This window comes from Sebastes fasciatus, chromosome 13 (assembly GCF_043250625.1).
Source record: "Sebastes fasciatus isolate fSebFas1 chromosome 13, fSebFas1.pri, whole genome shotgun sequence".
Classification (NCBI taxonomy): Eukaryota; Metazoa; Chordata; class Actinopteri; order Perciformes; family Sebastidae; genus Sebastes; species Sebastes fasciatus.
Window position 1 is genome coordinate 7,119,322 of NC_133807.1, and position 26,022 is coordinate 7,145,343.

The 26,022-nt window shown below is 41.1% G+C and overlaps 1 protein-coding gene across 2 annotated transcripts in view; it reads right to left on the reverse strand.

Moving 5' to 3' along the window:
• nherf1b (NHERF family PDZ scaffold protein 1b) overlaps nt 1-26,022 on the reverse strand; it is a 37,958-nt gene continuing 11,936 nt past the window's right edge. The window contains exons 1-6 of one of the 2 annotated variants that reach the window (XM_074655205.1): nt 14,584-15,117; nt 14,311-14,484; nt 10,334-10,487; nt 6,980-7,023; nt 3,023-3,142; nt 1-2,564 (exon numbers count right to left, since the gene is read on the reverse strand). In XM_074655205.1, coding sequence (XP_074511306.1) covers nt 2,427-2,564; nt 3,023-3,142; nt 6,980-7,023; nt 10,334-10,487; nt 14,311-14,484; nt 14,584-15,102 — 1,149 coding nt within the window. In that variant the 5' untranslated portion in view covers nt 15,103-15,117 and the 3' untranslated portion in view covers nt 1-2,426. Of the gene's footprint in view, nt 2,565-3,022; nt 3,143-6,979; nt 7,024-10,333; nt 10,488-14,310; nt 14,485-14,583; nt 15,118-26,022 lie in introns of those variants that run through there. The other variant, XM_074655204.1, reaches the window with a different exon arrangement.

Sequence of the window (26,022 nt, forward strand, 5' to 3'; positions counted from 1 at the left end):
TTGTTGTGATGACTGATTTATTACAGTATAGAAATCGTTCACTTCTTACACGAGCTACAAAAAAACCCTCTTCATATAATTAAAAACATTCGTTTTGAAAAATCAACACTATTCTCAATACTGGACAAAGGCGTAAAATCTAGTGAAGCACGGACGTTCTTTTAGAAATACATCATCTCAAGGTTACATAATTATTGGTTTTAAGACATTGATAGAAATGTGTAAAAATCTCATTTCTCACGAGAGCAATACAAATATTTGATTCAAAATGTGAACTGAACGGCCATTCATAGTGATGACAAAGTGAGGACGGTATAAGTTACTCATCATAATAAACTGTAGTTCACATTTAATAAAAGAGGATATCATGTATTCAGTATGGATAAATGGTGGACAGTATTGTAGCAGGAAACTTCATTTTCAGTGGAATTTATGTCAAAAATGTAAAAATATATATGACATATGATACATACAATATAAAAGAACCCACTTTAAAACACAGTTCTTTCCAGTTTAAAGCCATCAGTAAGGACGTTTATATTAGGAATCATTTTACCTTATTTTGGGATCATACTTTTTTTTAAAATATCACAAAACAGGGGCTTTAAAGGTGCTATTGATAACATTGATAACATTCAGCCACTAGATGTCGTATTCTCCCTCCCTCGTTCCATTACATTTACCTCACAACAAGTCGTTGCCAGTAGTGTTGACGATAACAAAATTATGACTTTGATACGATACCTAAATATCTCGATACCGATACTGAAACGATACCACGGCAAAAATCTAAAACATCAGGAAAAGTAATTGAAGAATATGACAGAACATGGAACTTTTTTTATTTATTAAAAATGTTTAAATGTAAAAATGGATTCATTCAAAAAATGAAATGGTGTGCAGTAATCTGATGTCCCGTATACTCAAGTTTATGTGATTTTTTTGATAGTTAATTTTTCCTCTCCGTCCATTTCACATTATAGAGACACACCGTTAAAATAATAATTTAACATGTGCCCTTTGGTGAATTATGTGTTTGCTGAATTTCAGGAGATGCTTGGACAGATTCAGAAAAGAGGGTGAATCTAATGTTATTGGTACATTTGATCAGTAATTAGAGCCGCACTGTTATTTCTTTGTTTTTTTTAAGGGAGTTCTGATTGCCGAGCGATTCATGACCTACTTTAATCTTCTTTTCAACTTCACTTGTTGACTCTATCCTTCTGGTTGTCACTATTTTTAGGTTATTTTTTGACCGCTTGCTCCCACCAGCAGCAAAGTTATAAATTCTTGCTCCCGCAGGATCCCAATCGTAACGGCGTCCTCTAAAGCAGAGCGCTGCATACACCCACACGGCCCCTGAGGTCGCACATCGACGCAACTCACAGCTCGTATTAAAACAGTGTCATTCTTAAAGTATCGGTACTAATAAAACGGGGTATCGTACCGTTTTTAACGGCAGGGTATCGTGATACCTTACTAGTATCGGTATACCGTGCAACATTAGTTGCCAGGCACTAACTGTCAAACTTAGCCATTTTTTTTCCAAACTAACTGGCAACTTGAACGCTGACGACCCAGAGATACCACGTGATACCAACGTTGATTTACTATCGGCTCACAAGCCTTGTTAGAAGTGGGAATCGGAACGTCAGATATCTTCCACAGAGATAAACAAAACATTCATTTTGGACCTGTCAACATTTTTAAAATGATTAATTCACATCATGAAAAATTTTATCAATAAGACCTTTAACGTAAACTGTAATCTACACAAATAAAACAGTTACTGTTCAGTCAGATGTTTGATCACTACAAACTAATACAAATGTAAACTAGATTTCTATGATGATGAACTGATTGTCGGGCTGGTTTAACTCCTGTTGTTGAAGACACTATGATGTTTTAAATGGTAGTAGAGACTTTTAAAAGTCAGATAAGCAGACGGAGGAGGACGGTCATTAAACTTAGTATAACGATAAACTCCTCCTCGTTTCCACAGGCACCAGACTCTGACCAGCAGATACTGTCAGGGTCCACACACACACACACACAAACACACACACACACACACAGACACACACAAAGGATACACACACACACACACACACACACACAAACACACACACACACACATACAAACAAACACAAACACACCTTTTCAACATGGTCCAGTTCTCTTTCATTGGCATATTCATCTCTCATTGTTAGTAGCGCATTATATATAATATCTGGGTTATAATAACATGAAGAGTAATAAGAAGAAGAATACTATATTTTACAGAACGGCTTGATTTGTCTGATGCCAATAGTTAAACTGCTCTTTTAATGTCATGATAATAAAAAAATGTCTCTCTGCAAGAATCACTATAAAATGTGTGTGTGTGTGAGTGTGTGTGAGGTGAGCTGAGCTGAGTTGAGGTGCTCTATAGGTTGCTGAAGAGTTCATTTTTCTTGGTCCAGTCCATTGGCGGGGCTCTCTTGCTGGAGCGTTTCTGGTGGGCGCGCTCTTTGACCTGCTGCAGCGACAGGTTGAGGGCTGGGATGGCGTCCGCGCTAAAACCCTGAATGATGAATAACAGGGAAAACAATTGTGTTATATTTAGGACTGCAACAAATGATTCTCTTCATTATCGATTAGTCTGCTGATTTTTTTCTAGATTAATCGTTTGGTCTGTACATGAAATGTCAGAAAATAGTGAAAAATGTCAATTCCAGTTTCTCAAATTCCAAGGTGATGTCTTTAAATGTCTTGTTTTGTCCGTCCAAAACCCAAATATTCTTTTTAATATGATATAAAAAGCTGGAAATATCCATATTTGAGAGGCTGAATACCCTATTTTTGCATGAAAAATTACTTTAACGATTAATTGATTATCGAAATAGTTGCGAAATAGTAATTATTTTTCTGTCTCTTGTCTAATCAATTAGTCGACTAATCGTTGCAGCTCTGGTTGCATTACATTTAAATAAAAAAAATCATATAAGGTTGTTGTGCTGCAGGATGTTTCCTGAGACGTACATCAGATGGGCTGTTGGCGGGCGGGGTTGTGAGCGAGGTGTTGGACGAGGCGTTGGATGGAGAAGGACTGACGGACAGCTTTGAATCCCTCTCTGCCTCTTTGGCCCCTCTGCCATTCACCTGGAAACACAAACACTCATCATCAGCATCACTTCATTATTATACTAACAAATCATTACATATAAAGACATTTATTAATTCATTAAGTATATCAACATTTGTAAGGGAGTCACATTTCAACTGTGGAGGACAGAACCTGCCAAAATAAAAAATATACCATTAAATGTACCAAAAACAATATTAAAAATAAATATAGGCATCAATTAATCAATAAAATGTGACATAAATGGATATTTTTGTTTTAAGAAATGCATTTATTTACCTTTGTATTAATTATATCTACTATTGTATTGTATTTTCTTTTTTATTTATTTTTTTGTATATATATTTTAATTAATTACTTAATTTATATATGAATGTATTGAATAAATACAAATAAAAGGGAAAATCAAATAGAATAGTAGAAGAAGCAAATTAAAACAGAAATATCAATTTATGTCACATTTTATCAATTAATTAATACCTACATATATTTTTTATATTATTGTGGTACATTTAATGACATTTATTTATTTGTGAAGTAATTTTTCTTTCTTTTATTATTTTAATTTATTAATTTATTTGGGATTTTGGCAGGTTCCGTCCTCAATATTCAACAAGTGTGACTGGAAAATTCTTTTTTCCAGCCTTGGTGCAGTACCAAACCTCACCACAGGGGGGCAACATTGGATTTGAGTTGATACGAGTACAACTTTACCTTGGTTAGAGGCACCAAGGAAGTGTTTCTCTAAGCTAACTATTATCATAATCACTAATCACTAATAAGAGATATTTAGTACATCTGTGGGTTTTCCTTGGATTATATTCGGGGAAAAGGCAAAAGCACTTGTTTTGTAAGAGTGTAAGACACTCCTGCTTCTCTTCCTGGTTGAATTGCTCATTCAGATTAGTTCCTGCCCTCAGTGTTTTGTAGCAGTTTGAATGAGTTGCAAAGATTGCAGGACGAGGCATTTAAATTACTGCAGCCTCAGTATAAGTATCAGTATGTCAAACTCAAAGATTTTTAACCCACTCCATCCCATAACCCTTTAAAGACCACATCTTTTACCTCACAGTTGACTTCTCCCTGACCTCTCGCACCACCCCTCCCTCTCAGCTCTTCAGCTCTTTAACAAGCGCCTGTTACGCAGCAATACGTGGAACATGTACTGTAATTTCACTGCTGCACATAGAGTCCCTGAGTAACGGGAAGCTGCACTCTGCATATCTGGCCAAACGCCCGAGCGGAAGGCAGCCACGGTCGGCTCAGTGTTTTTTTTTAGTTTGTGTTCTGCTGTGGTGTATGAAGATACAAGTCTGGTATTATCTTTATCTTATCAACACTGATTTACATACAAGTCGAGTGTGTCCACCTGGGAACAAGACACTCTGGTAACATGAGAGACCCTCAAAAGGCATTCCTGTGAGGTTAGAAAAGCACTCACACACATAGTTTGTGTTTGTTGTAATATACACTGCAGGATGTCAAAGCAAAAGTTTGACATTTTGGGACAATACGCTTATTCTCTCTCTGGCGGAGAGTTAAATGAGAAGATTGAAGCCACTCAATATTTTTTCAAACTGTTGTTTTTGTCATGAGTACTTTCACACTGTGAATAACGGTATAAATAAATCACGTTCTGCAGAACCGGTTAAATTGCCCCTATATTTATGAAACAACGACAGGAAGGCACCAGAACGGCAAACTTTATTACTCCTTTCAACCTTCACAAAGGCAGCACAGACCAGATCCAATCCTTCCGTTCTTTTTCAAAATAAAAGCCGTAGACATTAGGGATGCTAATTTTGAACAAAAAATATAACCGATAACCGACCCTCGTTAACCGATTATTAACCATTAACCGACAAGATTAGTGCCCGGCGTAACGATACTCTGTCGCCCGGCGTAACGATAGCAAGTGTACAACAAATCGTGTGTGTTTGTGCTACGTTAGCAGCTCTAGCGTTGCCGGTGGCTTCGTACTCGCCATTGTCACACACATACAGTTTGTCAGCGAGGCATAACAGACCGTGTGTGTGTGGCGGCGGTGAGTGTGGGGTTGTTGGTGGCGTTATAGCTGTGAACGTAGCTGTAGCAGTGTGTGTAGAGTTTTTTTGTCGGTGAATAAATGCTTCAACTCCTCAGCTCAAGCGAGCTCAAAAGGGGAACCAACTTCCTGTGTCTTGCAATGCCGGCTCAGACTCTCTTAAGGTGGGCTGTTAAAGTGGACCAACTTTTCTCCTTTAAGTGACAAGCCGCTCCTCTGAGTTTTGCTCAGCTTTTTAGTTAATTATTAATATTTATTTTATCCGTTTAACCGATAGCGTTAATCGGTTAAAATTCTTAACGTCGGTTAATGATTTAAATTAAATTACGGTTAATTATTAACATCCCTAGTAGACATGGCGAGTATTTTGCATTTTCATGCTGTTTATTCGTCTCACCCCCCGGTGTGTAAAGGCCTTAAAACAGCTAGTCTGGCTCTGTCTAAATCCAGCACCTCTAAAACTCACTAATTAACTATTTATAAGTTGTTTGTGTTATCAGCAAAAAAAGGTACAAAAACAACAATTCTGCGTTTAACAGAGGCGTTATGTGCCGGACAATTTCTTGGCTGAGAGCAGTAACTTCCTGGAGTCTCTGGTGGTTGCCAGGCAACAGCTAAGAACCAAGAAATAGTCTGGCACATAATAACCCCCAAAAAATGGTGATTTGTTGTTTTTAACTTGGGTTCAGACAGAAAGCAAATTTTTGGCGGCTGCTGAGCATTTCTATTTATTCACCCCAAACAGCTAATGTACCAACTGTACTGACGTTAGCTAGAAATGGACGCCCCGACCACGTCTGTGGGAGTGTGTTGTTTCTGATATTTCCCTCCAGTCTTTGTCCTTTTTTTTAATCTTATTCCTGTACGTTTATGAAGCACGTTAATGAAGCTCCAGGATGAGCATGAATGTTTGTTTCAAGTTGAAACGTTTCCACACAATTTGTGGCTAACTGCATCTTACTTTTGACTTTGTATGCAATCGTGCTATTTCCGAAATTTGCTTCACGTTATTGTGTTTCCTTTGACAGAGCCAGGCTAGCTGTTTCCCCTGGTTTCCAGTCTTAAACTAGTCCTTTAAGTCTGTGAGTGTGTGCACTTGCCTTCTACAGTACGTGGTGGCCAGTGTCAGTGGTATTACGCCCAGATACTTCAGCAGGATTAACAAGAAGCTGCTACATTGTTCATGCTTGAAAGTGTAGCTTCTAGTTTTAATAGAACTTTATACAACACGCTATAAACTGTGGATCAAACCACTTCATCTACTGGATGATTTTTTATTTTGTATACACAATCCGTCCTTGGTCAAACACTTTCAAATAATTCAAAGTTATTGGAGTACTAGCTGGGTGGGGTTTTCCACACAGCACCGTACAATGAACGCCAGAACTTTTAGACAATAACAGGAAAGTCCGTTCAGTACACGTCTCTGCGATTAATAACTCACTTCGCCAGCGTCTCAGTTCTCTGATGTGGCGTGCCACACCTGAATGCCAAAATGCTGCGTGTTACTTTGAAACCCTGTTCGACCTCGGCCTGCTGGACTGTCGGTGCCACACGAAGAGCTACAGAGCATTCAAAACTATTATCGTCCTCCTCTCTGTATGGAAGGAGAGGCTCCATCGGAGAGGAGGGAAGTTGCCGCTGTGGGAGACCGACAGCTCCTCACACACTCTTCAAAGATCAAACCCCACTTTTGGCTTTGCTCTAAAGCAAATCTCCAAAACCAAATGATAGCTCTACACTCTTTTAAGTGTCATCCTGCATTTGTCTCCCTGTCTCTGTGATATATTTGCTGCTGGTGTAATCTTACCTTCTCCTCCATCCCTCCATTAATGACGGGCTCAGGCAGCGGACCTGTAGGCATGAAAAAGACACAAGAATCAGTCATTGGGAATCCAAAAATATAACTCTTCTCCTCCTGTCTGTCAGGACTAATGTCATGTCATGAGAACTGCGGTCCTTCAGTGCTCCTCTCTGCTAGATCAAGAGTCTTTCTGCAGCTCACCTTTCACTCCACCAACACTTACTCTATTACATAGCGCAGGTATGAGCACATCATCTATTATTCACACATGGTTCATCTTCTATGAGATGGTGCTCATCCTGGTCCTACCACTGGTTCCCAACCTATTTTCCTTGAGCACCCTCCACCCGTACCATATTTTCTGATGTCATCACCCAAAAAAAAATTACAAATCCTCAAGCAAAATCCTCAGTTTGAGTAAAGGGAATCAGTGTGTTACACGAGTTAGTCTTTCTTTTATTAAATCGACTTTCTTTAATGAATGTAACTTTTCAATTTTGTCAACATAATTGAAGTGATGACATCTTGACAAATTCGCCAAGCGAATGCAGATACATGATAGGATTTTTTTGTAACAACTTAATTAATTTACTATAAAAGCATTACAGCCGAAATAGATTTTTTGTTATTGTGGTTAAATAAATGTAATTTATGTTGCAAGCGGGAGAGCAAATTTTGACTACAGTGAAAATGTTGTTTTTGAAAGGCTAAACGCCAGCAAGTATGGATTGAAGCAGAATATTTTGTTAGATAAAAACTAGGGCTGTCAAAGTTAACGCGTTAATGCAAATTAGTTTTAACGCCACTAATTTCTTTAACGCATTAACACAACTTGTGATTTTTAGGTTGTAACAGGCTCGATTAATCATATGAAACTAGAAAACCTAAGGAATCCATTGGTACCAACCATGTCATACTAGCTTGCCGCAAAGGAGGCTAAATAACGCTCCAAACTGAAAATGGGTTCTATGGGTACCCACGAGTCTCCCCTTTACAGACATGCCCACTTTATGATAATCACATGCAGTTTGGGGCAAGTCATAGTCAAGTCAGCACACTGACACACTGACAGCTGTTGTTGCCGGTTGGGCCGCAGTTTGGCATGTTATGATTTGAGCATATTGTTTTATGCTAAATGCAGTACCTGTGAGGGTTTCTGGACAATATCTGTCATTGTTTTGTGTTGTTAATTGATTTCCAATAATAAATACATACATTTGCATGAAGCAGCATATTTGCCCACTCCCATGTTGATAAGAGTATATGTGATAAATATTTTTAATTAATTCTACAAGTATAATACTAATAATATTAGTGTAACCTGATCTTTATCTGCAACTGTGCCCATGCTGGTTTAAATGGAATGTAGACTATTAAGTGGCAAAAAATATATATCTTTTTAAATTCTTTCATGCACAGACTTTTGTATAAATTATCCAGTAAGTGTGTTGTTAAGATTTTAGTTATACATGTGTAAATCTAATTTTGACAACCTCAGAGCAGACAAATCCTGGCGCACCCCCCGAGATCTTTGGCGACCCCCTGAGGGGGGCCCAGACCCCAGGTTGGGAACCACTGATCTATACCTCCTCTTCTCCTCCTCCAATGCATCCACAGATCCCCTACAGATAGCTATAGTGGAACATTTCCCTGCAGCTTTTTCTCTTACAAATGCATTGATATACAGCCATGTTGGAACACAACCCTCATTTTGTAAAGGTATTTACCGCAGACAGACATCATCACAGTACCAACATATATCCCTTACCTTCCATCCCTCTGATCCCCTGCACAGCCCAAAAGTGTTTTCTAGCTAATGATGATTATTGCTGGAGCTATAGCAGCTGGTCCTCCAGAGTTAATCTGAGATTGGAGTCCTCCTCAGGTCTTTGCTGTGTGTGTGTGTTTGTGTCTCTGACGCTGAGAGGAGCCTCTCCAAGTCCCAATAAGAGCTCCAGCTCCAGGCTGAGAGGCCACTTGGAGCGAGCGCCTTGGAAACCAAACAAAAGCTGCTGGCCGGCCGGGCCGCTCGGAGAGAGGCTGTATGAGTGTGTGTTGACGTTAAGAGTCACTGTAGGCAGGTGCCCTCTGAGTGGGCAGCATGTGAAGTACAGGCAGTTACCTGGGAAACACCTCGCTGGAATCTCTCCCCTGTTGGGCTGTTATTATTTATAATCCTGGACTGAAACACTGGAGGGGTTGAGAGTCCAGGAAAATCAACTGGGAGCACTGTGAACAATCTTCTGAACCATTAAAAAAATATCAACAAAAGAAAAATCTATATCCTCTGTCCCGGAGACAGAGGGCAGCATCCCCCTCCCCCTCTGTTCATCGTCTGTTGCCATGCCAACAGCTGGCAGCAGCATGTTTACTTGAGGGGTCTGATGGTGCAGAGTGGTACTCAGACACCACCTGCCTGGGAATCTTATTCTGTGGAGGGACGGCCCTCAAACCACAGACTGGACAAGGTCTCCCCCTGGGGGGTGTGGTAGGAACAACAGGACCTGTATCAAGTCAAAGTGCCTTTGAGCAAGGCACTGAATCCCCTACCAGCACCTATTATGACCATATCTGACCTTTTTGTGGAGAGAAGGTGGTCATGTATTAATTTGTTGACCTTTGAAATAACAGTTTGACCAAAAAAAATCTAGACAATGAGCTTTTGGCTATATCTTGTTGCTTTTGTCAGCAGATGGAGTTATCACAGGACTGAAAAGTCATACTTAGGTCTCCATGACAACCGAGCAAACTCCATCTGCTGATGAAGGCCACGAGCTGCGGTTGAAAGGTCGTGAAAATTGGACTGGATTTGTCAGACTATCCAATTATTGTTTCATAATTATTTTTGAGTGTCAAGTTGCACTGTGATATATTAAACTTTTGCAAGAGAGAGTTGAGTCTTTACAAACAACTCTGTGTAATCACACTCTGATCCGTCTGATCTGATCTATTTATGTCTAAAAGATTAACTTTCTCCACGGGGTATCAACATGAGCTGGTGGGGGTGGAGGGCAGGAAGTGGCTCAGCGTCTCTGTCTCTGTCTACGTTTCTTGGCAGAGAGAGAAAGAAAAGGAAAAGAGACACGCAGGACAGAGCGAGACACAGAGAGATAGAGAGAATTAAAGGGGGAGAGGTGAGCCAAAAGACAGTGTGACAGACTCTTAATCTGTCGGGAGTTGAGAGGGGGTTCCGGAGGAGGCGGCGTCTCGTGTCTACAACACGTCTAGAACTGCGACTGACAATGAACCTGGAGTGAAACGTTACGAGCTAATTGGGGGTCGTTCACTCCGTCCTGGCTGGACGACTGTAGATGAACTTGAAATCTTTGTATGTGTGTGTGTGTGTGTGTGTCGTCTCACCGGTGACATGGTCCAAGGCGGGGGTCATTCTGCACCTCTTAAAGAAAGCGTCTGTGTCGGCGTCCACCACCAGCAGACGTGCCTCATTCCCGCCGGCTTTAATGACGGCCACCACTTCTGAATGTGTCTTCCCGTCTACTGATAGAGCGTTCACCTGACAAGAAACAGAGACTTGTTAAATTTTCTTTTGGTACCATGGCTGTAAATTAGGGGTGGAAAAAAAAATTTGATTCACCTTTGTATTGCGATTTTTTTTTTTTTTTTACGATTTTTAAATAGATTTTTTTAATGCCAGAATCGATATAAAATATTTGCTATTATCTGTTCCGTATCCATCAACCAAAACAAAACGCAGTCGACCACAGTGAGCCAAAACGACAAAGCAGAAAACGGCGGAGGGTCTTCGTGGATACGACCTGTAGCCTCACATTTTAAATCATAAGTGGTAAACACTACACATACAGTAAAGCATGGAAACACTTTGGGTTTCACACATTGGCAGGAAAAGCAGAGCTAGACATCACAGCTAAAGCTGCATGCTAACTCTGTCATGGACAGGAAACGTGCGGTCAAGCCAGCCATCATTCTCGTCTCCGTGGTCAAATGGGCCGACGCTACAACTGTAGAGCACCCATATACTGACATTTATGTTAAATACAGTCAAACGGCCCGGATGGAGCTGACCATGGATGTATAAAGAGAGCTAGAGACGGACTTGGAGAAGTTAGCGGAAGTATACATGTGTAACTACTTCCATTTTTTAAAATAAGGTGTTAACAAAGAGAACTGTACATACAAAATACATACATGGAAATAAGATTGATGGATTATATCCACTACAAGTATAAAACATTACATGTCCCTTATAAATTAAAAAGAAAATACCACTAATTTGTGAGGGAAATGTCTTAATAAATAATGCCTGACAATGACTGATATATTTGACTTCAGGACATCTTTGACTGCATACATGTTGAAAATCAAACATTTTGACTGTATTCATTTAGATATTTTCCAAAGTAAAAGTCCTTTGAAGTGTATGATTCAACTTTTTCCCATGGTCTACTGTTAAAAAAAGTTAATAAAAATCGCAATAAATCGTAATATCGAATCGCAATACTTAAAAAAATCGCAATACATATCGAATTGGCACCTAAGTATTGTGATAGTATTGAATTGGGAGATAGGTGTATCATCCAAGCCCTACTGGAAATCCTTCAAAATAATTTTAAAAAGTTGCTATTGTTTCTTCTTGTCTTTGTTCCCACACAGAAGTGAACAAAGTGTTTTATCACTGTCAAGGATTTCTTTCTCAATATTATCACTCTGTCTGCCAGAGGCTCCAGGGCAGGAAATCCTGTGTGTCCACGCACAAACGCACGTACGCACGCACACATTCTTTCAACCACTTACTTGCAAAACAATCGTCATAATGTGCCTAAAATGATTATTATTTTTGTTTGAATGTGTCCTTTAAATCAACTTTTATGCCTCATGTTTACATGCTACAGTATGTGGTACTTGGCTGTGTTAACTCTGTGGTATACAGTATAACTCAACATGTCAGGTGGCTCACTCCCACACAGCTGAGTGTTCTGGGATAAAATCACCATGGGAAAGCATGTGAGAAATGTCTCCAAGGGTGTGTGTGTGTGTGTGTGTGTGTGTGCGTGTGTTTAGGTCATAGGGTGGACCTGCATGTCTAAGCCAGTCCCACAGAGGAAGCTGGACAATAGCTGCTTGGCCAGTAACAGCAGTAACAATGGCCGTCCGCTCCCCACAAAGCCCCGCTCCTCAGTGGGTGGTGTGGCTGTCTGGGGCCCTCTGGGGGACTGGTTGAAACCCCTCGCTAGCACAGACCCAAGTCTCCGTGGTACTTTAATCCCTCTGTCCTCCTCCTCCTCCTCCTCTGATTCTTCCTGTTCATTTCACATCTAGTTCTTATAGTCGTTCACATATAGGGAGGAAAAGGGAGGCGTGCATGATAGTCCACATCAGTGGACATGCCGCCGCTCTTATTCAACCATGTGTTAAAATAACGCATCACACTGAATGAGTCAGACGTTCATTGTGTGTTGCTTCTGCTTCTTCTAGCTGAATAATAATAGGGAAGTATGGTTGGTTGAACGATATTACACGCACAAGGTTTTATGGTTGTAAATGTAGGACAATAAAAACACAGACATGTGGTCTGTGGTAGGCCTAAAGTACAGTATAAACTGTCATACATTAGCTCAAAGCGTTATTGCAGCTGACATTTTGTTGAGCCTAACAGTATTGTAGTGACTATTTCTCATAACTTTTGAACATTTGAATGACACACAGTTTATTTTGAGCATCTTACTGTATATTGCAGTCGTGCTTATGTGATCTGGAAATTGCAGTATTTCACATTGTAATTTTTAGTGTTTGTTTACACACATATCTCTCTGTAGGCCGGTGCAAGAGGTGATTAGAGCAGACCCCAGACCAGTTAAGCAGCTGATTATTCCAGTGTGTGAGGCTGCTCACAGTGACAGTTACACCAGAGTCCTGTGTGGGGATTTAAAACCCCACACGGCGGCTGTTAGTTTCACAACACATTCCTCTGAACACACAGTTAACTTTCGGGAAAAGAGCCGACCCCTTCAGAGCACCAGGAGACCTGGTCCACTCAGATACTACTGGAGTATATATCTTTTTTTAGGTGGATGTGGATAAGTTAGAATACTTGTCTGTTTTAAAATAATGTATTTACTTTTATATTCTGTCCTAAAACAGTACGTCTAAATGTATATTTTAAGACCTGATGTTGAGCATCAATCGATGATGTCAATGATGCAACTACAAGGTAACTTCTACAAAGAGTGTACTTTGGGTACATTTTCACACCATGAATTAGTGGAGCACTGGAAAGGCATGAAGAGAAAATATTACTCTTTTATGTCATGCTTTCTATCTCTAATGTACCTTTTTGTATGTAAGTGAGGCCTGATTACACGCCCCGCTACACTTCTCTATTTTTATCCAAGTTAAATAAGTCACTAACGGCTGCTTAGAGCGGAAGTATGGCAGACTAATCAGATATTTTAGTGTCACTCTAAACAGTTACTTCTCACAAAAGATGATTATATTAGCTAGGGATCCCACAATACGATACTTAAGTCACGATATGATCTTATTGCGATATGCTGAGTATTGCGATAAGATATATTGCAATATATTACCTTTTTTTAAACTGCAGATTATGCAGTTTGCCAACATCTGTTTTATCTAATAAGATTCAGTTTTCACTCTGTTCATCTCAGAGTTTTCATTCACATATCTTGAGGTCAGAGGTCAAGGGATACCTTTGAAAATGGCCATTTTCCTCGCCAAAATGTAGCCTAATGTTGAAGCATTATTCAGCGTTCTTCCTGACAAGCTATCATGAGATGGTTGGTACTTATTGTTTCCTTTGATTTTCTGGTTTCATATGATACCAGTATCTTCAGAATGAGCTCGCTACAGCCCGTCTTAAAGACGGTTATGTCAGTCGGGGTCGCGGGTGTCAGAGGGTTTTAAAACAATAACTACCAATTCGCCAAAATTTAGCGTAACTTTGTAGCGTTATTTAACGTTCTTCCCGACAAGCTAACATGACATTTTCTAGTTTCATATGATACCAGTATCTCCATTCTAGCTTTAGTTTATATAATAAAAGATCTATACTTGACATTATTGTATCGATACAATATTGCCTCTCAAAATATCGTGATACTATACTTTATTGATTTTTTCCCCCAACCCTACAATTAACGATTTAGGACAATTAATGAAGAAGTTGGAAAAAACTGGCAAGGACTTACATTAATGCTTAATGTGGCATCCTGTTCAAGGAGTTTCTAAACTAGAAAATCATGTCACCAGAACAATAATAATGTCCCTCTTATAACACCAGACTGAGTTACTGCCCTGCATGGTCTGACAGTATTCTAGCTTTGGCCTTGGTAAAGTACCTGTACTATCCTGTCCTTGGGCAGCAGGCCTGCCCTCTCTGCTGGAGAGTCTTCATCCACAGCTCTGATGTACTGGCCCGGCCGCGCCCGCTCGCTGTGCAGGTTGAAGCCATATCCGTTCGACCCTCGCTGGATCACACAGAGACGTGGCCGCAGTTCAGCGCTCAACACCTCCTGGAAGAGACAAGAGGAGAAAAAAAACACATACAATATGTTAATACGCTGTTATGTGACAGGCAATCAGGAGACCAGAACACGAGCGTTTAAAAATACCTCCACCATGGGTTCAGGAAGAACAAGAGGCACAAAGATTACGGAGAGCTCCAGTGAATCGTTAACCATGAATATAAAGCCGAGGTTGAACATACAGGTGGCTGCTGCATGCTGTGTGTTTTTAACAATCTTGTGCAAAATGAAGCTGCCGTTGGACTCCACGTGACTCCAAAACTGCTCGCCAGGAAGGAAAAGGGTCTCGGAGGCATGTGATTGGAGGTCTGCTGGGAAGGGTTTTGGAGAATTTGGGGAGGGGGAGCAGTTCTGGCCTTGAGGAAGGGACAGGTTCCGGTGTGGTCCGCAGCCCTGCTCACTCCAGGCTCCGAGGAGGACAATGGAAGCTGAGCGCTGACCTCTGACCGCCTCCCCTCGCCCTTGTCCCGTCCAGTCCCACTCTGGGATGGCAGGAAGAGTTAGAGCCGTATTGTCATCCAGGAAAAACTCCAGCTCAACTCCAGAACCTCCCTTCCGCTGTGTGGAAGAAGCAAGCTCTTTATTTAGAAAAGGGGGCTTTGTCATCAAAGAGGTCAGAAGACGACAAACAGGCGCTAAAGAGCTCAGGAGACGCAGCGCTGGTCAGGACAATCTTTGTCAGAGTGACCAAACCCGACCTGACTCTCCCTCCTCATCAGGGCGGCTGTGTGCTCCCGCCCTCTGTCAACCGAACACTCAAAGACAATGAACAACCTCTATAAATAAGTCTGACTCACTTTCTACAGAAAACACTGGCAGGAGGCTGATTGATTAAAGTTACTTCACTACATCAGTGGACACAAATGAACTGCGGACATTATAATAGTTGACTCAACAGTTTCTCTTGTATACAACTTGGCATGAGCAATGAGTGATTGTCACTTCATTCCATTATATAAGACAATTATTCTGATTCTAACGCCCAACCCACCTCCGCCAAGAGTTAACTTTTCTCTCAGTAAAGCACCTGGAAAGAAAACATGCTTTGTAAACTTTGTGGTGGCCCCAAATGACACTAAGTAGTACTTTCAAACTGGGAACTTTCCTGGAAATCATGTGATGTAACAACAGTGCACTGCACACTCCACACTCTCTGCAGTTTAGTAGGTTTTTCGCTTATAGGTTTTAATTCTTCTGATTCCTCCCAACAGAAGTTAATTTGGACAAACAACCATTCTTACATTAGAGTGGATGGGTGGCTCTTTCCCTTACAGACACAAAAGCTTAATTTTACAGAAAAAGTGGAGCTTTTAAAGGATATTTGGACATTTTCGGGAAATATACTTGTCGGCTTTCTTGCCAAGAGTTAGATGAGAAGATTGCAGCCCGTTCGCACGAAAAGGCGAATGAATGCCATGATAATGAGCAAGGCATTTAGTGTGCTGTACAGAACGCCTTTCTTGATTTTTGGCATGGTCATTTGTACGCCATGTAGTTTGTACTCAGTCCAATGTAAACGCAACCGCATAAATAACCTACGCTCAGAGCTAGTGACATAGAATAAAAAGAGAGAGACCGCTTTTGGGGAGGTGGATGGATCCAACAAACACAGGACTTTTAACCAGGACACCGGTGTTTTTTTTTGTAAGTAACGTTAGTGACGTTTGTGACGTGTTTTCTGTACTTATGTTACATTGTTTACATTCGTATTTTACTTAGTTTACGTACTTATTTTAAGCCAAAACATGAAGTTTTTTCTAAACCCAACTTAGTGTTTTTGTTGCCTAAACCTAACTGCGGATGTTACCGTAGTTTTGTTGTGTGGCGTACAAATGACACGTTAAAAGGCTAAAATGCGTCATGGTATTTATACGCTTTCCTGTGAGACTGGGTTGGAAAATGTATACCACTCTCAGATTGATACCACTCTTATATCCGTTTTCCACCAAAATTAGCGCATAAATGCATTTTTTTAAACATGGGAGAACCCACTTAAAAATAGGCAATAGACTCCTTTCCCATTGCCAACTTTCAAACAAGAGTTGGTGATTGTTGGACCAGTGGAAAGACTAACAAAGACGGCTTAAATGAGTTTCTGATTTTGTTTCTGTTGAGTTTGAATGAAGCGAGTTTTACCACAAACAGGGAGGTAAAATGACTGTTGTCTGACTGGAGTCTGGTGGCTTTGAGGAGAGCATATTTATTGTATGGTTTGTATGCTAATATATTATAATAATTGTCCAAATCCCTGTTGTTTTTATTTATCATATTCACTTCAACGCGCATCAGTCTTCTCATCTAACTCTCAGCATGAGAGCGAAGTTATTCCTTTAAACTCCTGTCACTTCACCACAGGTTCTTTTCCATAATGTGTAAATATCTTAAACAAAAACATAATGACAAATACTACACAGTGTCACACATTAAATGTAGTGGCAGTTTGGATAACAGCAGGGTGTTCTCATCATCATGCAGATTGTTCATCTTTGTGTCCATTAAGAGCCTGCTGAGCAGCTGGAGTTTGTGCTTAACATTAATCCTGCTGATCAGATGTGCTCCCGATAAGAGCCCTGCAGCCAGAGCTTCATCATAATGGTGACTGATTGTACAAAAATGAATGTCTTTGATTGCACGTCCTTTACTCTCTCAAGTGTTACACCCAGGCTTCAAGTGAAACCACCTTATTTTACCAGTCCTTTAAATGTAAATGATGCAATCAAAAGCACAGACTGAACAGACTTTTCTTTTAGATAACGGTAAGTTTAGCTTAAAGGGATAGTTCAGGTGTTTTGAAGGTTGTATGAGGTACCTATCAATAGTCAGTCACTCCCCCCAGTTTGGAGAAACAATGTACTGCTGTGGACGGGGCCGGCAACAAAACGTGTTTTAGACACCTAAAAGACAAGCTCACCTACAGAATCAATATCATATGCTACATTTAGAACATTTTCCCCGCTTTACCTTGCCGTCAGACAGTCCTTTCCGACAGAAAATTTAAGCCGCTGCTCTCACCAAAGCCACCAGACTCCATTGAAAAAAAACCCAGTAATTGTACCTCGCAGAACACAGGAGTCGCTGGTCTACTGCTGCCTCCATCGGTTAGTTTGTTTGTGCTATTGTGACTATATGACTTTAGTGACTTTGGTTAGTTCTGATTCACCAAAGTCAGACAATAACACAAACAAACGAATCAATTGAGGCAACGGTAGACCAGCAACCCCCGTGTTTTGCGAGGTACAATTACAGTTTTTTTCAGTGGAGTCCGGTTGCTTTGAAGAGAGAATAGATAACGGCTTCAGTTCCCCGTCAGAAACATAGACTGTATAGCTGTCTGAAGACAAGGTAAACCATTAAAATATTCTAAATATACCGTACACTTAAACTGATATTGATTTTTTTAAGTGGGCCTTTCTTTTAGGTGTCTAAAATACGTTTACGACCCCACTTCAAAACTATCCCTTTAATATTTGTTCTTATTACTGACCTTCCTCTGAAAGCCTAACAGAGCTTTTTGTCTTCAACTTTAGCTTCGTGATAGCATAGTAAAGCACTAAAGCAAAGAACAAGATGCAAGAACTTCCATCCATTATCTGTAATCGCTTATCCTAATCAGGGCTGCAGGGGCTGGAGCCGATCCCAGCTGACATCGGGCGAAAGCGGAGTACACCCTGGACAGGTCGCCACTGTCCAACTTAAATAACAGTAGAGCACTCTCCATCATCTATAATTACTTAGTTCATGTGCCCAGCATTGGACACTGGAAAGCGGATGAATCACTGAGTGTCATCAACACACACTATCTGCAGCCTCGGCATGAGGCCCTGTGACACTCATTGGGAGCGGTGGCTGACGTTAGGAGTCCCTGTGCAGGGAGAGAGAGGCTCTGGCAGGGACAACAGAGGAGGGTTTGTGTCGGAGAGGAGTGGAGGGCTGAAGAATCTCCACGCGGGTCTGAAATCTGTGGAATCTGCTGAATGCACACAAGCCAGGAGGGGAACCAAGGACTCTCTGCTTGTCTAATATGTGTGTGTATGTGTGTGTGTGTGTGTGTGTGTGTGTGTGTGTGTGTGTGTGTGTGTGTGTGTGTGTGTCTGTGTGTTTAATGTGTTAACCACAAATACAAATACAAAGTTCTCCAGCTGTCAGTTGCATATATATACTGCGCACTTCTTGGATGCAATCACAGAACATTCATGGGACGTTCTGTAAATTACAAACGGAGATATCATACAACTCCTCCTCCACGTCTTATCGGCTGTTGTACGACACACAAATCTGTGTTCCCTAATTTACACAGCGGGTACTACTAAATATTTGTTTCAGACAGGCTTAGCTTTGGCCTGAGGTCAGCCTCATTCAGGAACATTTGTATACTTCCTCTCGGAGTCTTTATTTTGTTTAGAGTGCTTCCCAGACCCCTAAAGCGTCTGCACGCACATGATGACATGTGGAAGGGAAACACAGATTAACTTATCTACTTGCACTGCTTCATCAGATTTAGTTTACGGCAGAGCGGTGAAAATCCTCGAATTCATCATGTAATGTATGAAATCTTGTTTGGCACGCTCAAATACCACAAACCATCACACGGTTTTCTATTGTGTGAGATGTTCCTCTCGGCCCACAAAAACAACGCGTTTCGAGATAGAACTCTCTCTCGGTGACACAAACTTTCCTTTGAGGAGGGAAGTGTTGAACAGGAACTGTTGACACATCTTCCCTCAATATGCTTCCCTCTGCGCTGGCTCAACTTCCTGACATGAAAGAGACATTTTAAAATACAAAACACACCCCAACATATGCACAAAAACGCACCATCATGGGAAAGGAGGCTTTCGTTAGCTAGCATGTAGAAGATGAAGTGTCTGTAAAAATATAACACATTTAATGTCTCTAGAGAGCAGAGGGATGAAATAAATGTATTTGACATCTGATAAAAGAAGCCAGGCATCAACAAGACGCTCTGAAATGCTGGTGAGAATGACCACAAAGCGAATCTGACACGGATTAGCTGTTTCCCCCATGTATCCAGTCTTCATGCTAAGCTAACCGGCTTCATGATTACACACAAGAGTGGAATTAATCTTCTCAATAGGGGTTGGGGAAAAAATCGATACAGCGTAGTATCGCAATATTTTGCGTGGCAATACTGTATCGATACAGTGACGTCAAGTCGATCTTTTATTATATAAACTACTAACCTCTTAACAATCCGTCGGCCACTATTCTGTCTTTCAGGGGTTGTAGCGGGCTCAGTCTTAAAGCTACAATGAAGATACTGGTATCATATGGAACTAGAAAACCTAAGGAATTGATTGGTACCAACCATGTCATGTTAGCCTGTCGGGAATAACTAAATAACGCTCCAAAGTTACGCTAAATTCTGGCGAGGAAAAACTGGCATGGCCATTTTTAAAGGGGTCCCTTGACCTCTGACCTCAACTTTATCTTTTTAGATAAAACAGATGTTGACAAACTGAATTATTTGCAATTAAAAAAAGGTAATAAATCTCAATAAGATCGTATCGTGACTTAAGTGTCGTGATTATATCGTATCGTGGGGCCTCTGGTGATTCCCACCCCTACTACAAAAAACAAAATAACGAAAATGTCAAACTATTCCTTTAAATTTTCTCTTCAACTTGAACACAGCTTGAGAAGATCTGAGTCGTAAAGGTGCATCCCTTTTTTCCCTGCAGACATTTAACATCTTGAACTGCTCCGCTGTCAAACAGATTTCCCCGTTAACATTTACATTGTTTACATTTTGAACGAACAGCACAATGTGTGCGTGAAGTGTTCTAGCTAACTTATCTCATAATGTCTCTGCACTCTGAAATGCTATACAGCTATTTATGGTTTGCTTTTTTTCTTCAGCGACACAGATTGTGATGTATTGTCTCGCAGTACAGTGCATGTACGTATACTGCGTGTATCATGATACCATTGTTTTCTTGGATGATGTATTGTACTGTGATTCCCGGCCATAAAGCAGGCATTTCATTTCTGGTAGCTCTAAGAACTGACCATCAGCTGAGTTAATAGTACGTTGCTTGGTATCAAGAGTAAACAGGTGTAAATATTCAACTAACAGAGGCTGCTGTTGGGTGCATACAAAGTTAAGTAAAACTCCAAATAAAGTGAAACCAATTCTTGTCATGTAGAAAGTAGAATTGAATCACATTTGCGAGACAAATGACTATTGTACCTACTTCACTCTAATGAAGTGAAGCCTCTTATTTCTTTAAGATACACCCTCCTTCAGGCAGCTTATGTCTGAGTGTAGTTTCTATCTCCACGGCACAGACTTTGGGAGGCTTTGGCAACTACAAAATAAGCAATTGCTTTGAATACCAATCACTCCAAAACAAAACCAGGACCCGAGTTAATATTCTCAAAACGCACTTCTGAGTCACACGGCTGTCTCACAAATCTCACTGCTGCTCTCCAGCTCACAGTGTGTTTTCGAGAGTTTACAGGTCCCCCGCCCAGAGGTTGATGTAACCCTGTTTTAAACTCGTTTCTGCTTTTCCTCAGGAAGCTGCGATAATCAATAGATAAGATACCGAGGCAAAGTTCAACTTACAGGCCTCTGGCGCAGCTGCAGCACCTCTGTACAGCACGTCTTGTTGCTCTCTTGAGTCTAAAATGAGGCACTCAATTCCAAAATCCTATAAAACAATTTCTGGAAAATCTTTGCTCCCTGGAATGCAACAGTGAATATTTAAAATGCAAATTATAGCTTTAAAAACAGCATTTTTTGGAAACAGAAGATCAAAGATGTTTTAGGAATTTTCATGGAAGAGATCTTTTTTTATGTTGACCTTGGGGCTGTCGCGGGGAAGGAATTTCCCCTGTGGTGATAATGATGGGCTCAACGACGCGATATGCTGTATTATTGCCTTTTTTTTTTGTTGCAAATTACTTCCTTTATCCTGATTTTAGTGCTATATAAATAAGCTTTATTGTTAGGCTATTATCAGGTATATTGTTGCTTTTTAAATGACAAAGTTGATAAATGCAGAACACAGAAGGGCAATGAGGCGCAGCGGGTTTTTTTCAGCTGAGTCACTTTGGTTTCGTCTGGTTGCTATGATAAGAATATCTGCAGAAGTAAAAATGTCGGCACAAGGTAGAGTACTTGCTCTGGATGAGGGGAAGGCTGAAGTGCGTAGGTAGAGAGGACGGACCCGCCGGTCTATGTGTATTCATTTCTCATCCATTGTTGTTGTTGTTGTTCAGCACTTGTAGCCTACGTGTAGGATGTGACGGTTGGTCTTTATGGTATTTGTGGTCCTCCTCCATTGTGATTGGACGGCTGGGTAAAAAGTGACAGTGACGAGTGTTTTACGCAAAGTTGAACATTTTTCAATAGAGTTGTTCCGATGCCAGTACCAGTATCGGAAATGTGTCAAATACTGCCCAAAATTTGGTATCGGGTATCGCAAGTACGCCACTCTATGCACCGATCCGATACCATAATTTATTAACCCAGAAAAAAATCAACTTGTTTAACCGGATATCAATTCTTCTTCCGAAACAGTAGCCTTCACTGTGCTGTCGCCCTGGATGTATCATGGCTGCAACTGGCAATTTCTGTTTTAGAGCAGCGAAGAAGAACTGATTGCAGATAATTTGTCACGTGACGATAGCAAACAACAGTGCGGTGCTAGTGGAGAGTGTAACGGTAGTCAGAGCGAGGAAGATGTCAGTCATTTGTCAACATTTCACAGCGGAAAATCCAACAAGTAAAACGGAGATATGTTCAGTATGTAAGGCTTCTGTTTCGAGGGGTGGCATTAACATTACCCTAGTAGGGTGTGTGAATATTGCACCCTGTAGGACAAATTAGCACACAGGCTGTCCACTGAGGACACAGCTCAGAGAATACGGCTTTGTTAATTATTCCTAGCTTCATTTATGTTGTGTTCAACTGACAAATTGAATAATAAAATAAAGTTATATTGCATTCATTCTCTGTATGTATGTGTTCATGTTTTACAAAGGGTTTAACCTGAGCCAGGCCATACAACAAAGATAGTAATCATATCACATCCATACATGAGCAGTAGTAAACAATTGTCAAAGAATAACTTTTATAATAACTATATATTTTTTTATTATGCTGGGATCGGATTGATACTGGCCAATACCGCAAGATCAGGTATCGGAATTGGTATCGGGAGGGAAAAATGGTATCGGAACATCTGTATTTTTCAACTCTCTGCGACCAGAAAAAGAGGCCAAATGTGCAGCGCTCAGGTAACTTGCCATCCCCTGCGGTTGGCTTGTCAGTAACGTGCAATATTGCGGTTACTGCGACATCCTTTAGTTGATATGAATGAAAGTCAAACTCAATGGGTCAAGTAACAAGGGATGAGATTACTGGCTATTGCTAATTATTCTATTTCATGCTCGTAATATCTTCACATTGATGTGAACCACATGGTGGCGCTAGAGTTAAAGTCAGGGGAATCACCAAAATCAGCGGGATTCATCCTCTGTGCATTATGAATAGTTATAGCAAATTTCATATCAATCCATCCAATAGTTGTTGAGATATTTCAGTCTGGACCAAAGTGGCGCACTGACAGACAGACAGGCAGGCATTGCCATCCTTAGAGCCACACTGAGTTAGAGTGTTGAAATGATTAGATATCAGCATTTGTACATGCATATTGCCATACAAAAAGAGCACAGAGTCCTTGTTTCTGCCTCGGAGGTATCCGCAGGTGAGTGTCTGCCAAGCCAGATTGATTGATTTGCATCTTCTGAACCCTCTCAGGGAGTACTAAAAGGCAGCCAACTACCTCCATAATATCCATCCATCATGTTTATCACGCTGTGACTCAGCCGCCGGAGATTTGCATCTGTCAGGCTCTCCTGCTGATCCCGTTCGACAGAGGAGCGCTGTGGCTGCGAGCGACTCTGTGTGTGAGTCTGTGTGTGTGTGTGTGTGTGTTAGGCTGCAGCTCTGCCACTCAACATGCCAGTTACTTCAGATTTTCCTCACGCTTCGCCAGCGGACTGATGTGTAAAAGCCTTAATAAAGGAGAACACATGTAGGACATCTATTACTGTAGGCTTCCTGCACAGCTCTGGGTCTATTAACTCAACTTTTTTTTTTTCACGTACTCAGCAAGAAAGAAAAAAAAGAAAAAGGTCACATGCTGAAATTTTCTCTAATTACGTAAACACCTCAATGATGCATTTCAACGTCCGGTAAACTCACGAGTACTGCAAATCATCAACTGAGACCTGTCACACTCAGCTGCTCTGTGCCTGCAGATATGTCTTCTAAAGCAGCCTTTTATGTATCAGTCTTTCTCCTTCTGCTGCTTATTTCATCCCCCGTGTCGCTCTAATAAAAGAGGGCAGCTCCCCCGTGACTTCGCCCTCTTTGATCAGCGTAAAAGAATAACCGCTAAAGTGACACGCTGCCAGGCGCCGTGGTTACTCAGTGACATGGCAAATCATTGGCCTCCCCGGTCCTTGTGATTGTCATGTGTAGTTTTTTGACGAAGATTAACCGCCTCAAGGAGAGACTTCATAAATGTTTGATGTGAACCTGGTTCCTTTTTTAAACCACTATAGCGCAAGTTTTGTGCTCTTGAGTGTAGGAGCGCACCACTCTCTCGGGCAGGGCAGGGGTGTTGGATTTCAAGCTGGACCATTGAACCAGCTGCGAGGCAGGCGGAGGGGGGAACAAAGCACCCTACTGTCCCCCCCCCCTTTCCATTTGAGGATGGGACAAACTGGCTCTACAAAAGACACCAAAGAAAAGTTCTGCTGAGGGTTCCCATTACAATGGACTCTTTAGGGTTGAAAATAGAAAAGTAATGTCAGTCATCACAGCAGGGGTATACGGGCACTGATAAGACCAAATGGAGTGGTCTTGATTACCGGAGAGGCCTCGCCATCGCTTTAAGATCTGAAAATAGAGCAAGCGGGGTCTGCCTTTCCTCAAGGGTCTTCATCTGTAGTTCGACCACTCTGTAGTTTTTATAAATCTCGATTGCGTAAGATCAGCCCGACGCTGACTGACAGTTTTGTCCTATCACAGTCAACAGGTTTTATCTCCTCGGCCAGTCTTCCTGTCCCCGACCCTCCACCCTTGCAGACCTGAAACCCGAATCAGCTCAACAACCTCTAATGCTGGGTACACACTACACGAGAATCAAGACGATTTTGGGCCTGATTCCCGACTATCGTCAGCAAAGCTCTGATTTTTTGATGGTACTAAAAGATTACCTTTCCAGATATTCTTGTGGTGGGAGGTATGTTAAGAGTGTTTCAAACCATAAATATTAAACATGTTCAATATTTACGATCGGATATGTGTGTGGGGAAACCCCGAGGACAGCTGATAACCTAGTCACGCGAGAAAGAACGATCGCCAATTGAGAACCAAGCTGACTGAAGCAGAAGGACGGCTAATGCATGAGCTAATGCAAAACGTGAAGCATAAAGTAGTAGTAAGATGGAGCACAGAAATGGAGGACCAACTTGTTGATTTGTGGCAACAACACAAGTGTTTATTTAACGTGTCTCCATGACTTCATCCATCCATCCTTTGTAAATGTTCAGTACAAAGCAGTGCAAAAACTAACATCGTTAATTCTTCCTGCCTGTCGTCCACAATGTTTGTTTACACTAAAGTCACGTTTGATCGCGAGAGATTTTGCGAGACTTCCATTTTTTTGAGTTGGGACTCTTGTTGCTCATGTTTGGTGTTTTGGCCAAATCGTTGCTCTCCACACACTATAGGAACAAAACTGTTAAACTTATCAGGACATGTCATTATGTGTGGGGTCGCTCACATTTTCAAAATCCATTAAGATTTGAAAAATCCTTTAGTGTGAGCCAGCCTTAACACAAGTTTCTCTCCCACCTTTCACACACACACAAACAAACACACACAGCGCTGCAGCGTTTGATGTAAGAAAATGCATTTCGAGAAAGAGAGACAGATGTGGTGATATCTGAAACAAGGCAAAACCTCATTGTTACCGTCAAGCAGAAGTGACAACATGATGTGGTCACACTCCCCTGTGTCTCACGAGCAAACTTTAAACACCAGTGTTTCATTATGTAGTCGGTTCCTGTGTGAGCTTTTCAGTCAGGGAACAACAGGATGAAGTCATTTAGTATCTAATCATAGATGTTACACTCTTGTAATTCAAGAATGAGCCAAAGGAAGATAAAACCTTCCTCATGTAGCTCTTCTTCTGTGTACTTCGACTTAAGTTGGGGATTTTTTACATTTCCCTAAAACGTTTCTCCACAATCTGCAGCCACTTGTTGCATACAGCTTGTTAGTGGAGCACGTAGGTGGCAGGCAATAATGAAAGCAAAGGCGTTAGCAGGGACAAGAGATTGGGCGTTACCACCCAAGAAAAAAGCCGTGCCCTTTAATCAAATCGTGCCTTGTGGCTGCGTTGCTTTATTGAGGCTACTGTTAGTGGAAAAATGTCTATCTGAACTCTTTTCTTGTTGGATTGGATTCTCCTTGGGGCGATTGGTAAA